The sequence below is a fragment of the Cupressus sempervirens genome, chromosome 6 (genome assembly GCF_028749045.1).
Source record: "Cupressus sempervirens isolate cs-2001-9-10 chromosome 6, ASM2874904v1, whole genome shotgun sequence".
NCBI classification, from domain to species: Eukaryota; Viridiplantae; Streptophyta; class Pinopsida; order Cupressales; family Cupressaceae; genus Cupressus; species Cupressus sempervirens.
Genome location: NC_143123.1, coordinates 94,665,662 through 94,681,181, shown reverse-complemented (window position 1 = coordinate 94,681,181; position 15,520 = coordinate 94,665,662). Strand labels below are relative to the sequence as shown.

The 15,520-nt window shown below is 33.2% G+C and overlaps 1 protein-coding gene across 1 annotated transcript; it reads left to right on the top strand.

Moving 5' to 3' along the window:
- Positions 1-893: 893 nt before the first annotated feature.
- Positions 894-1,746, top strand: LOC149551383 (uncharacterized). The gene has a single exon (XM_089789680.1). The coding sequence runs from the start codon at positions 1,055-1,057 to the stop codon at positions 1,595-1,597; it is 543 nt and encodes a 180-aa protein (XP_089645806.1). The 5' UTR covers positions 894-1,054; the 3' UTR covers positions 1,598-1,746.
- Positions 1,747-15,520: the final 13,774 nt, after the last annotated feature.

The following is a 15,520-nucleotide window of genomic DNA, read 5'->3' as shown; positions in this document are numbered from 1 at the left end:
AATTATAGCTGGTCCAAGTAATTCTATAAATTTAATATTGGTGGTGCGCTTTTTCATTTTAATATGTGTATTTTTTTAATGAAAATTAGAGATTACACTATTCAAATTGTATTGTGTACTTTTTTATTATCAATATGACAATACATGCTCCTCCTTTTAAAATAAGAGTCACTCTGTGATTAATTAACCAAAGATGTGATTATAAACACTAATAAAAAACAAAGTTATAGTCGGAAACAATTATATGTAATTTAGAGATTTTTATATGATGTAAAGTTATAAGTAGCTTTGTTAATGAGTCTTTGGTCTATCTATGAAATGATGTTCTAAAAGAGCTCACTACAAATCCAATTATACCCTCATTAATCTTATAACTAAAAAGATTTTCCCAAATGACCTCCATAAAAATAAATAACTTTCCATTTTGACTGTGTATTTATCTTTTTACATTTCGAGTAGAAACAAATCCTCCTATTTAATTTAATTCACCCTCTAAAATATCACACAAACTGTATTTGTTTAGTCTTCTTAGCGTATCCTTAAACAACACATGCTGAGATAAAAACAAAGTTCGAAAAAAATAAGTCAACTTTGACTATTTAACACTTTTAATATTAGAATTAAGCTTAGTGTGTGATATTCAAACTATCCCATCCTCTTCTGTCTGCTGGGTTAAAATAGCACCTGGGCTCTGCAGAAGCCAAGGTCATGGCTGATGAAAGGCAATAACAAACAACTTATTTTAATGAAGTTGTTTGACAAATTGCTCTTAATGGTTGAATGAGTGTTTGAACTTCTCTCTGCAAATCACATGGGCGAGTTTGGAAGGTTCATAATCAAGTCTAAGAGAAAGCCAAAGTTGAAGAAAACAATGCGGATGGGGGAAAACAAAGAGTCAGACAAATAACAAAGCAAGGCACCGTTAAAAGAGATGAATTTTTAAAACACTACATCAGAATCAAACCAACAGGTGCCGCATCAGAATATAGTATGAAATAGTGGGTCAAAACTGGCTAAACCAGCTCCAAAAATCAAGCCAAATTCTCATATTTATATGTCCCCAACTCTTACAAAACTATTCCACAAATTGCATTTGTTTAGTCCAGTGGGGGAGAAAATGGCGAGCTCAAAATGGCAGGGCTCTGTAGAAAGCAAGGTAATGGCTCCGCTGGAGGCCGTATGGAAGATGGTGAGTGAATTTTACGAGGCAGAGAATTTTTTTCCGGGCATGAAATCGTGTGAAAGAGTGGAAGGAGCGCCTGAAAAGGGCGTGGGATCTGTGCGGCGCTGTGTAATAAGTTTTCCGTCCGAGGAGGGGAGTAAAGACTATTTCTTCGTAGAGGATCTCCTCGCTCAGGATGATGTTAACCATTCTTTTACTTTTCGCATGATGGACACCGACATGCCGGGCTTCATTGGCTACGAAGGTATCTTTGAATGCTGTGAAACAGGGGAGGACGACAACTGTTTGATGAAATGGTTTTATCAGATGAAGCCCATTGAAGGGCGTTCCAAAGAGGAAATTGACGGCCTGAGGAGGTCTCTTCTCATTGCCATGGTCAGAAATCTGGAACAACTCGCTTGTTTGCAAAAATAACGTCTTTAGTTTTTGGGTTTGGGTTGTGGAGTTTGTCAGTGAAGTTGATTGCATTCTTGTTTTCTTTTCACAGGCTTGCCTATTTAAGTAATTTTGTTGTTATTGTATAATTGTTTGTGTTATTTTATTATAAAGTGCTTTGGATACAATTGTGTGGAATTTATATATATTGCGGTTTTAAATCATATTCAATGATTTATCATCAAGATAAAAGAGTGGCGTCAAGATTATCTAATGTTTAATATTGTTATTCTACAAGGTCATGACAACAAAATTTAAGTGATAACTATTTAGACAATAATATAGCTTTAGTTTTAATAAGATTATGAAAATTTAATATAATTCTTATTTTTAATTTCTTTTCATGTAAAGCACTTAAGAATAGAACAAATGTAAATCAAATTATGTTAAAGTAGAAGTTGAATTATAAGATTAAAGTTTTACAAAACAAAATCTATATATAATAATAATAATAATAATAAAAGAAGAAGGATTGACTTAAGTTCATACAATTAAATCCAATAAAATTAAGTTAGTTTATTTATATTGACAAAATGATAATAAAAATATTGCAAGTGATATCTATGAAGTCATTAGCACTAAACTAAATGGAAGAACTTGCAAATATGCAATTTTGTAGCTCTTTGGTGAGATGAAAATCATTTCAGTTTGACCAACATATCAAACTCAACAAGTATAGTTTTCTTTTCAAATTCATGGTGTACTTTTTTATTTGTTGTTCTACAAGAATATGCAATGTAAGGCAATGACACAATGGGTGGAATTATTCAAACTATATAGATGGTCTTCAACTATCCATCTAGAATGCCCCACCAAGGGATAGAAAAGAATTAACCTAAAGTTTTACTAAGTTTGTCAAATATTTTTTTTTAAAGGAAAGAATAAGATATACGTCAAACATAAAGTAGTGGAAGCAATAACATGTACAATCATACAAAAGCAACCATAACAGATTACATTCCTTAAGGATCCCAAGACATTGAGTCACATTCAAATTTAATTAATACTAAGTCTAATAAATACTGCATCCACATGAAAGAATAATCATAACTCCAAGTCCATAATAATATACATTTGTTTCGAATGCCACTTGGCAATAAAATTTGGAATGCTCAATCATCTATTGTACATGTCACAAGATATGAAAGACTAAAAGAATATACATTTATAAAAATATATCACATCATCTCTTTCAGATCCATGAAACTAATTACAATACAATAAGCAAAACCATCCATCATAAAGATACAACCATCCATCATAATACACAAAGACAGAATGAGAAAAAATGTAGACAAGAAACTCCAGCTATGACATTAATAAACAGATCTCAATGGTAAGAGTAAAAAGCACTCCCACCTGACCACGTGGTAACCCAAAAAGGCCCACTCCCACCGCGCTAAGGAGATAGTCTCAAGTCCCAAACAGGATATCAATCCAAATATCATAAGTACTCTCTAAGTCCAAGAAACCCTAAAAGTAATCTAACTCAAAGGATAGAAGATAAATCGACATCTAGACCTAGAGGCAAACATAGACACATAGAAAATCTATACTGCTAGTGGGCAAGTATCATCGCACGAACCAACTCTAGGGTTGCCCGGCTAGTCTTTTAATCCTCCGGCCCCATAGTGACTCTATGTGGCACTAGTATCCTTTTGTAATGACAAGGCATACTAATGAGTCGACTCTAAGGTTACCCAGCTAGTCTTTTAATCCTCCGACCCCTTAGTGACACTTTGTGGTACCAATATCTTATTAATTCATTTTAAACCCATTTAATGAAATGTTATCACTTATTAAACAACTTACAATGGGTTACCTTGGCAACCACTTTGGGTTCTAGCCTCCATTGCAAGCCACTTCCCAACTTAACATACAGATTACCTATCCTAAGCTCATAAAAGTACAAAACAAAGAATCATAGATTTCACCTCAATCCTATACAAGTGACTGGAAAACATCAAAAGATAATTCACAATAACACATTAGTTCTCTATGAGCAACTGGAAATACTGATCGAAGACTCAGAATGGTTAAGTCAAAAATATCATAGCATTCATTTCGCTATCCCATAAGGACATTGAAAGTAATAACCAACAATATAATCAAACTCATCATAGAGCATACCAACACATTACCATGGTTGAGTTTTAAAAGATCAAGATCAAATCATCATAACACTACAATCACAAAACTCCCAAGCCTCTAGTAGACGTCCTAAAATTGGTCAACACTCTAGTCAACCCAAATCCCAAACATAGACAACATATAGATAACATAGTAGTTTCATAGTTTGGTTTGATTTTGAAAACATATGGTTGAGTCAACAGTAAGGTTTTAGTTTTGATTCGATGTAAATTTTTGAATACCTACGATTTACCATTTAACTCTCACAATTTACCCCATTCTTATATTTGAATAAAGAGTCCAATTACCTTAATTTGATTTCAAGTCAATTAATCAAATTTTTTTAAGGGTAGTTATTTATTCCATTATTAAAATAATAATTATTGATTTTTAAATAAAATAATTACAATTTTATTAAAATCAATAACATTAATAATAATAAAATAAATCAAAAAATTCATTATTCATTAAATAATTTCTATTATTAATTTAATTTAATTAATAAATATATAAAAATAATAATATTAACATCTTATTAATTAATAATACTTAATAAAACTATAATAAATTCATTAATTAAAAATTAACTATATTTAAATATGTTTTAAAAAGTTCATTTCAAATTAAATTAATAATTTAATTAAAAACTTATTAATAAACATTATTAATAATTAATAATATTAAAATAATAATAATTTTTTTTATAAAACTAAAATTATAACCATAGCATTTATTTTTAAAAGGCCCACTAACCTTTAATTCCCTACTGCCACAGGCCGTAGTACCACCTGCAGTACACATCATTAATGGCCGTGGGAAGGTAATAAGGAAGGGGGTGGGGTAAACCCACCTCACCTTTAAAAATATATTTTTTATTTAAAAAAAATAAAATAAAAAATTTATATATAATTAATTTTTCATAAAAGAATTAATTCCCTTTCCAAAATCAATTTCGTTTAATCAATTTCATTTAATGTTATTTTTTTTTAACAGAATTCTTATCAATACTCTGATAGAAAAATTATAGCAAACCAATCCAATTTTTTATTTAAAAATCCCATTTCATTTCCAAACCCTTCCTAATTTTATTTTCAATTTGTAAAATTACTGAACGAGAATTCTATAATATTTTAATCTTTACTTATGCAGAAGAAATTCACAAGCATTTTAGTAAATCCAAAATATAATACTGAAAGATTCATCATAGGGAAATTCGAATAAACAATTCACAGTCACAAAGAAGACATGAATAATAAAGAACATAATTAACCAAGTGAATCAAAACACAAGAATCTACCTGGTTTTGATGCTAAAATCACAACACCCAAAAAGATTTGTGAGAGAAATTTCTTCTCTCAAAACCTTCCCTCTTCCAAAAATTCCTTCTCCAAAATTCACAGTCCCTCAAAAATGAACCCTCAATTGGTGATAAGGAGTTCTCTCCTAAATTTGAGGCACTAATTGTGCGATCACCCAAGAGGACTCCTTAGTCACCCCTCTTTAACTCTTTATTATCCTTTCTTTTACATTTTCATGAACACTTTATGCAATTGAAATATCTTTATTAAATTTACTTGTTTTATCTTTTTAAATAATTTATTAAATTTTAATCTCATGCATACTTTATGCAATCTTAAAACTCTTTAATAAATCAATATCTTTTCCATTCATTAATTTATTTTCAAAATGTTAGTCGATAAAATATTTATTAACTTAAGTAATAATAATATTTAGCATTTAATTAAAAATGGACTCCTAAATATATTATTATTAAATTAAATAAATATTATCACGTTCAAAAATTAAACTTATAATTTTATCTTTAAATTTAATTTTTTTATTTAATTAATTTTCCAATTAACTAAATATAATTAAATATTAAATATATCATTATATTTTTCCATTAAATTAAATCATTTAATTTGACTTAATTAATAGAAAAATCACCAAAGACTTATAGGATGAAATACGAAAACCCATCATAGAAAAACACAAACAAGATCAAACTAAAGGGTTATAATCTTGAATTTACATCATACTATGCATTCGAAAGGTAAACATTTCAGATACTTGTCCTAGATTTCTAGGACAAATCGATTTAACGGTTAGGATTTGGACTCAAGAATTTATCTCCCCTCTCACTATTGAGATAATGCGATAGGGTACGCTCATCTTGACAATTCAAGAAAGTTGATACCTAGTACCTACAATCTACATAAAATCCATGCATGTACAAACACATATATACTAAGCTATACAGGCAATGGTAGGAAGTGGTGCATTGTGTAGATCCTGAATAGCAGGTGACTATGATTCCCTTCCTTAACCACATTAAAAATGTCGTACATAAAAAAAAAATACACGCACACCATACACATACAGTATGGGGTAACACATGTACATTTGACCCTATTTTTCGACCAAGAATTTCGACCATCCATTAAAATGTTTTATATTAGTCAAAATCTGAAAGGAAAACATCTTTTTTTAAAAATTCATTCCCGTGTTGGTCGAAATTTCGACCAACACGGGCTTATAATGCAAAACTCAAAAAGGGCTTTCGCATTTCATTGTCATGAAATTGCCCACGCGCAGGAGCTTCTTGCAAAAACGGTTTTTGCCCTTTGAACGCCAAAGATCGGTCCTCACTGTGAAACGCTAGTAGATGCTCTTTGTAAGTTTCTCTTGTCTTCATTCATCCATTTTCTTTCTGAGCTAAGATCGATTGGTGGAGTATTTAGGAAGAATGACTTGTTGTAACAGTGGAAGCCGTGGGCGTGCCCTAGTTTGTCATTTTTTAAGCTTGAAACTTCTGTTTCTTCCAATGAACCGATAGATGCCTTTAAATTTCAGTAAGGAATAATGTAACATTATATTTTTCAAAGTTTGTTTGAAGCATATCATATTAATTTGAAGCATTCGGGCTCCCCATTTTGCATGCATTCTCCCACAACTAAGGAACTGAAGGTTACTCATTGTCTGAAGCTGCTTAATACACAATGAATATACAGTTCTGTACCTTGGATCCACTTTTTCCTTGTCAAAATCTTCTACTCAAAATCTCAATGATGATTAAGAAAGCATAGTTAGGGAGAACTTACTCTGTTGTAGATCTGCGAGTCCATGGTTACGAATAAAATCCATGCGCATGAAACCAGGTTCCATCCTCTAATTTCTTCCTTGGCCACGAACTGAGATTTCTTCTTTTGAGAGACTTTTGTTTGTTTGAAACTACATAAAACTTCAGCCTGACCTCAAAGCCCAAGAAGTATTTTTCATTTTTAGACAAATCCAGTATCAAGAAAATCATGAACAATTATGCCAGTTTTTTACTAGAAAAAAGGGTGAAGGGTCTTTTTCTTTTTAAATTTGCTTGATGTATTGTGCACATAAGAATAATTGAACCTGGTAGTCCAATGCAATATGTGATGTACTGGTGGGTGATATTTCTTGTATGACTACTTCATAGTATACAACAATGCCTCGTAGGACTCACCTCAACCTGCACGTGCTTGCCACTTCATAGTGTATGAGACACCCATAAATGTACAGAGTGGTGACACTCTCCACTTTGTACCCATATGAATCACATTGTACATAATGGATCACTATACGATGACTTCAACTACTGTTCCGCTAAGTCTTTTACAATAGTTTAAGAGGAGATATAAGATAGAACCAATACTTAGTATGGTGAAACAATTGCACAACTGATTCTAACTGGGGTCAAGGACTATGAAGGAAGTAAAGAATGAACCCAAGATCTCCCAGAAACCAATGCATTATCCGATGGGCACTAGAGTCATAATGGGAGGCAACACAGAGTCTTACTGGGGAAACATGCGACAAGCTAAAAATGAGACCAGCACAAAACAATTTGGGGTGGATATCATCTTTCGGTCTTCTCAAAGATTTGGTGTCCCCCTGGACTATGGGGGCCTCTCATTTATATTGCTTGGTTACATCTTAAGAGTAAAAATGAATGATGTCTGGGAGGATTATTGGAGTTAATGTGGATTCCCATAGGAATCCTGTGCTAAGGATGGAAATTTAGATAAGGGAGCAACACATCAGGAAAGATAATGCCACTAGAAATATCTACATGATACAGGCATTAATTACAATATATCTTCTATGTATGCAATCTATCATGGTCTGGAAGGATTGAAAAAAAATGTAGAATGTGTACATGGTTTGGCGTGAGCATTTATTAGTGGATTAAAGAAATTGGGCACTGTTAATGTTGAGGATGCTCCATTCCTTTATATTGTAAAGGTTATATGCTTATCGTTAAGCAAGGGGAGATGGGCATCAAAACTTCTATCATTACTGTCTCAGCTCATGGAATGAATCCTGCAAGTGCTACAATGTGTGGAATGAAAATTATTGTTGTTTGAACTTTTTCCAAAGAAAATATCAATATGGAGAAACTAAGGAAGGAGGGTATTAAATAAGATATGTTAAATCATTCAAACTTTAGCTGATAATTCTGTCATAAAACTCTGCAGGTGTGCAAACTGTGGACATAGAGATGAGCATGCACAAGATAATAGTTGTTGGGTCTGTGGATCAGAAGATGGTGCTCAAGACTGTGAGAAAAATAGGAAGAAGAGCAGACACTAGTACATTTGACTCAAATTTTTGACCAAAACTTTTGACCATTTGAAAATTTGGGGTCAATTTGGTCGAATTGTGATGAGTTTTGGTTAAAGATGAACCCGTGTTGGTCAAAATTTCGACCAACACGGGTTCATCTTTAACGAAAACTTGAAATACGTTATGTTTGCCACCCTAATCTTATTGTATTGTGCCCAGAAGACTCGTGCACACCACTTCCCAGTCCACCCGATCAACTATCTCTGCTATTCCGCCGCGGATTCAAGGTAAACAACTTCCTGGTTCATCTTTAATGAAAACTTGAAATACGTTATGTTTGCCGCCCTAATCTTATTGTATTGCGCCTAGAAGACTCGTGCACACCACTTCCCAGTCCACCCGATCAACTGTCTCTGCTATTCCACCGCAGATTCAAGGTAAACAACTTCCTGGGTTGGTGGAAGATAAACAACTGCTCTAGAGGCCTATTGTTTCTTTAGGCCGGTACGGGCCTACCACTGCAATTTGTGGCCAAGAGTACGCGGAAAAAGGGTTTAACTTGATGGTATTTTGAACAAAAGGTGATTTGATGGTATTTTCCTTCTAAGTTGTGTTATTTCGAACATAATTTCTAGTGGTGGTTGTTCAATTGTACCATTATTTCCAAGTAATCAACCACTATAATTTTGAAGCAGGCAACAAAATTCTTTAGATCTAAAGTGTAGAGTGCAGTCTCTTGATATATTTTTTATATTCGACATATAGTGAAAGGATTTGCATCATGTCATTCATGGCATATATAGTGGGATTCTTTAGTGATATGGTTGTGTATATATATGCTCACATTAAATTAATATGCAGTCTTGTCATATGCTTTATTATTAAACCTTGTTGATCAAAAGTGTTTGCATCCATCAAAAATGTTCTACAAGGATTTTTTAGCTAGAAAATATGACTTGATTGTAAATAGATGGAGTTGGGATCCATTTCTCCTTCACTTGCATAGGCAACGACAGATTATTTAACCAAAATATATTGAAACTAAAGAAGATTAGTATTGGTATGTTAGGTGATAATCATTTAATATCCACACTAATTACAGATTCTGATAAGAAAATTCAATTTAGAAAAGTTTTACATATCTAAAACATACCTCCACATTACACAACCTGCAATATAGCATATTGTCCTGACAGGTATGATGCTCAGAAGTTGATTTGCTAGCACAAAATTTCTTAGCTGTAAGGGCCAAAGGAAGCATAAGACAAACATTTAGGCAAGAAAATAAGGAAATCCTAACACCACTCTCCTTTTTATCTTGGTTAATTGATTTCTCTATCGAGAGAGTAGGGCTACATCAATGCTAATGCTCAACACTCTGATAAAAACAGAGAAATCTTCATCAGCACATATAGCTGCTCAACTATCATAGAATTCTCATCTTCCTTAAATACTTAACACAATCCAAATTAATTTCTTGAAGTTCAATCCACTCCTGCAATGTCCAAGCACATTTCTCTATCAACATTAGCCAGGTTGCTCTAGGGATCAACACTCTCATTGCTTGTTATTTCAAGTTTGGCAGAGAAAAGCTAGGCAATCAAATATTACATTACATACTTGAAAGGAACATACCTCCTGATATGTGCACTTACAGCTCATTTCAGGTCATTGTAGAGCTGGCAGGCTAGAAGAAGCAGTCAGACTCTTAAACCAACTAATTCTAAATGGTCTGGCTCCAAAAAACTTTACGTATAATATCATTATTGCTGGACACTGCAGGGTTGCCTGCACAAGTGTTGCATTCAAACTATTTGATAATATGGTAAAGAGTGGTATTTTGCCTCATGTGATTACTTATACTACTCTTACAATTGGGTTATGCAAGGAAGGTAATATACAGGAGGCACATTTTCTTTTGAGGGAAATGTTTGGAGAAGGTTTGATTCGTGACAAAACTGTACACAGTGTATTGATTGATGAACATCTCAAGAATGGTAATGTCGAACAAGCTTTTAAACTGTGGGCAGAAATGGACAAGAAAGAAAGTCCACCTGATGTTATTGCTTACACTCCTTTTATGAACGGGCTTTGCAAGATAAGCTACATAAAGCAGGCACATAGATTGAATTAATTGAAGAATTGATTGCAAGTCTGTTTTATTCCGAACTGATGTTTGATGAATGATAGAATGATTTCCTTTGATTTGACAATTTGATAGTTAGTGAATGATGACTAAATGAATGTTGTAAATTCATAAATTGAGGAGTGATGATTGTGTGTTCATTTAATGTATTTGGAAGTGATGAATGGTAAATGATCATAAATTTTTTTCTTCTTTTATATATTATTCGTGGAAGGTTCAACACCTGTCATAAAAATTGAATCACCACTTTAAATTAATATGTTATTCCCCAACTTTATCTCCCTTGGATGCCCTCAAAAAAAACCTCTTCTTTATATCTTACAATGTAAGAGTCACTTCTATTCACCACATGTGCCCCTTGCATTGGTCACAGCCTTTCACAATTACCACCCATCAAATAAGGTCAAACTCTTCATCATTGTTGACCAAATGAGGGTACTTCCTTACTATCTTCCCCTCCCTTCTTCCATCAATCCTTCCTTAATTCCTATGCTCCCTTTATGCATATCAGAACTGTCTTATATCTTAGGCCAGAATTTACTATGGTTATCTTATGATTATCTAGTCTTCCATGCCTTCAAAAGAAGTCTTTCCCCACTGTTTATATCTAAGTGAGCCTTTTAGACAATTTAGAAGCATTTTTCTACGTTTAGTTTATCCTCATCCTCTTTTTATTAGTATTGTTGCATTTATTTTATGCATCTTCATTTATTTTGGGGATGACGTGACATGAATAGTGGATGTATATTATTTTGAATTTTACATGTGCGATCCGATAGATTTTATTACAGGCATTTCTGAATCTCTGTTTGAGCATAAAGAATGGTGAAAAAATTGGCAATGACTCTGACATCCCTCTTTGTTATCTAGCGATGGAAAAAATTGGAACCATTCTTAATGAGATTTACAAATTGAGCCAAGAATGGTCCAAGTGTCTATAGGTGGGTGCTGTGAGTAGACTATGCAAATTCAGCTCTGTTTCCTTCCTTTTGCTGGTGTTCGGTGCAAGTTTGCATTAATGTACAATACTGCACAGGTAGTGACTGATTGCTATCACTGAGATCCCCTCTCAAGTAATAAAGAACTGCACCAAGTTTTCTAGCATACATTTCCATCTACAAGTCACCTATGCCTCATATAACTCTCAAAGGTTTTGGCATGTTAGTTGTAGCCAATCTCTCTAAAATCTTACTTTAATTTGATCTTTCCATTAAGATTCCTTAACATATATAGTTAGAATGTACAAAATTCCTAACCTCTTAGCTGTAGCTCCCTAGAGACTATCAATTCTTTATTCTACTTTAAAACTTTCCATATGTGATCTTGAATCTTTTATAGTTATAGCATGCCCAAGAAGGTATTCATGTCTTCATTTTTACTTTACATTCTTCTTGAAATATAAACATTAATAATTCTTCCTATAAGATAATCTTCAAAAAGACTAAACTTTTGAGCCTAGATAGTAACATACACAACCTAGAAATAATAAACCTTGAGAAAATTGTAATGACATCATTTACTAGTATGTTGTATATCCTTTTTGTTAATAAAGAATGGTAGTGCTAATCACCATAGTTTTTAAATAAGAAAACTGACTAAATACTCTAGAAGAAGAAACCATTGCATCAGTTGACAATAGGATGGACAAAACCAAAGAGACTAAATTTAATGTGAAAATAAAATATGTAAATGGAAAAAAAATCATCTACTATAATATGAAACTATCTTAACAATGAGCTTTGAATTTTTGTGTCTCAAAAGTCAAAGCATATGAAAGTGATACTTTAACAGTCAAAGGACTCTACCAGTAACACAACTAAATTTTGTATGTTCTCTCTCCCTTCTAGCATGTAGCATGATGGTAGAAGATATTTCTTCTATTTAGAAAATTATAACACTTTCAACTATTTTATGAATTCTAAATTATCAGATCAAACTTACAAATGGACAAGATGTGGGGCAATTCCAAGTATAGCGACATTTGATCCATTGGAGCCAAGTTTTAAATTACAATTACACTTACCAAACTAATCCATGGACAAGAATCATTATAATTTATGAGATGATGGTCTTCAGCAGTTGTAATTAGAAGTTAAATTCATGTATCTCTAGGATTCGAATACCAATGGAGGGAATCTTATTCCTTAGTAACCCCATGATCTAACATGACTTAAGTTCAAGTGGGATAGGATGAGAGGTTAACTTCATAGTTCTGAAATCCTTTGCCTAGGTACACTAGTTCAACTAAAATCTGATTAAGATACCCTTTTGGGATCTATACATCCTCCCTAAGTTTCAATATCAACCCTTTTGGACCATACCCAAGATCCGATACCCCTAGCCTATCCACACTAGGCCTAATTCTCCAATTTTACATAGCAACCCACAACTCCACTGAACCCTACGATTCAAAAGGGTGAAACAGTCCTTCTAGGGGTTGAGAAACAATAGATTTTCAAGATTTTAAGGTTCTACCCTTTACACAACACATTTGCCACCAAACCCTTGGTTTTGGGGTCACTAATCTAGGGCCTGTTCAACAGGACCTCTAACCATATCACCAGAACAAAATAATTGTACGGACAACCAAGAATTGAATAAAATTTCTGAGTTTTCTTGCACATTTGAAGCATATTTTGGTGGTGTAATCTTTCATTCATGTTGGGAAAGTGTTATCAAGAGACTTTGAATCAGATTTAATACATTTATTAACAGGTTTAAATCTTGATTGCTGCTGTCACGCCAAAAGTCACAGTTTTGCCTAGTTTAACATGAAGAAATGAGGGTTCCATCCAATGTGTACTCTTAACTGCTTCTTGGGATGGAACCCATAGCACTAACATGCCCAACTAACCTCTAATATGCAAGAAAAGTGAAGATTTGCAGGTTATTGTGAAAGAAATGCAAAGTTGAGTGCTGGAACGACTAATTTGGGTACCCAAATGAGTGCTAGGTGTTATGCAGCCGTACATCTGGCTTAACAAGGTATAATTTTTATTTGATATTCTTTGAAGACATGATGAGTGGATGGTGAATCCTAATTTTTAGATCCTGGAAGTGTGTGCTTGACCTAGATTGGTGATACCCTTGATTTTGAGGGTTTTAAGGCTTGAATTTGGGGGTTTCATATCAAAAGTCCTCATAGGATGAAATTGATGATGGATTTGTCTAATTAGGCACAAAATATGATGAATCTATGAATTTGGTGGAGTTGGGATAAGTATATTGCATAGTTGCTTTGTAAAACCTCATGTTTTACCCTTGAAAAAAGTGACAATCATGATTTTTGGCCCACATGTGGAGGGGCCCACCCTCCTAGCCAATTGAATGGCAGTGACTAAATGATTATTTTGACCAATGAAATGCTTGCAGCAGGAAGTGCCATGTGGCATCTACAGGAGGCTCATCATAAGGTCAGGACACTAAGGAGGAAGATGTAAGATGCTACACTATAGCCATAAGATCAGAAGGATAGAGTTTGACTATTATGATGTCATGACATTCCATATGATCAGGGGCTTCAAATAATAGAGCTAAGATATCATGACATGGTGTATTGGTGTGAGGTCATAAATTGAAAATTGTAAGCTTGACATATTAAAAAATTGTAGGTTTCTCGTATGGTCGAAAGTTGAAAATTAAAATGTTAAGATATTACAAATTCATCATAATATCATATTGTCATAACACCATAATATGCATAAGTTCAAAATTTCAAAAGTTGCATAGATGGATGTGGGTTTTGCCCAAGCAATCAACCAATGGAAATTTAAGAAGTGACAAGAAGAAAAGATAAAACCATATTGTCTAAATGGATGTATTGTATCATATTTAATTTTCACTATTTTAAGAAATATTTTAATCCATTCCTCTAAGTTTCGAGCCTTTTTATTGCCAAATCTTTTCCCATGCAGAACTTCATTTCAATCTTATTGTCCACAGACATGAATTTAAACCTTGTGCCTCCCCCCCCCCCCCCCATATTGCTGCTTTGGCAAAGAGAATTCTAAGAAAGAAGTGTTTTCTTTTTCTGATTTTTAATGCGAAAATTCATCCAAATGCTTTGGGGATGCTTTTTTCATTTTTAATTTATTTATCTTATATGTGGCTTGATTTAACTGAAAGTCTTAGAAGGTATTTTTTAGATCTGTAGAATTGAAATCAACTGAATTTTATACCTGTCTGAGAGAGGAGAGATAACTGGTGGATTTATTGCTCAACAATGAATTAATATCTCTTGTTTGATTGTGTTGTCTCAAAAAAATAAACAAATCTTGATCGATGCAGTTGTCCATGCTGTGAATGAAGATTATGTAGAAATGGCAAATGATTTTACAAGGCTGGGATTTCTGGCTCCTGGTACAGATGTAGCTCCTATTGTTCCAACATTAGAAGCGATATGGCAGAATTCTGTTGGGAAAGGACTCGCTGACTTTAATTTTAGGACTATTACTGGTAAACATATCAACACTTATTCCAACCCTTGCAATTTACTGCAATTTGTCTCATTTGGCTTCTGAGTAATTTTCATTATTGTAGATCATCAATTTTCCTAGTTTGTTTTCATTCTTTTAATACTTCTGATGCTCAAGCCTCAAACTAAGCTTAAGAATATTAGTCAGTATTCACTGTAAATTAGAGACAATTCTATGCAATTTTTGGTAATAATTTGACTTGCCCTTGACTCTTGATAATCTTTGAATTAGCATGCTATGGTAAATACTATCAGTGTTCATGGTGCAAGTTTAATGCCCACTCTTGCCAACTTTTTTTCTAGTTGCTCTTCCAAAACCTACATCTTGTTGGATTTCATCTTAAGTAATTTGTTTTCTTCTACTAGAGAGTAGAAACCATAGTACCAAACAATTCTAAAATAAGCATACCAAGTGAAATGTAATATTATTATATTCAGGATTAACTTGTTCAATTATACAATTTGAATATCTTCATATTTAATAACAGATATCTCTACTAGCTGTTTTATTAGAGACCTTAACTCATTTATATCTTTTGATGTTGTCATAACTAGC

What these genes read in the sequence shown, in the direction of transcription:
- LOC149551383 (XM_089789680.1), top strand. Translation starts at nt 1,055, where the DNA reads ATGTCCCCAACTCTTACAAAACTATTCCACAAATTGCATTTGTTTAGT.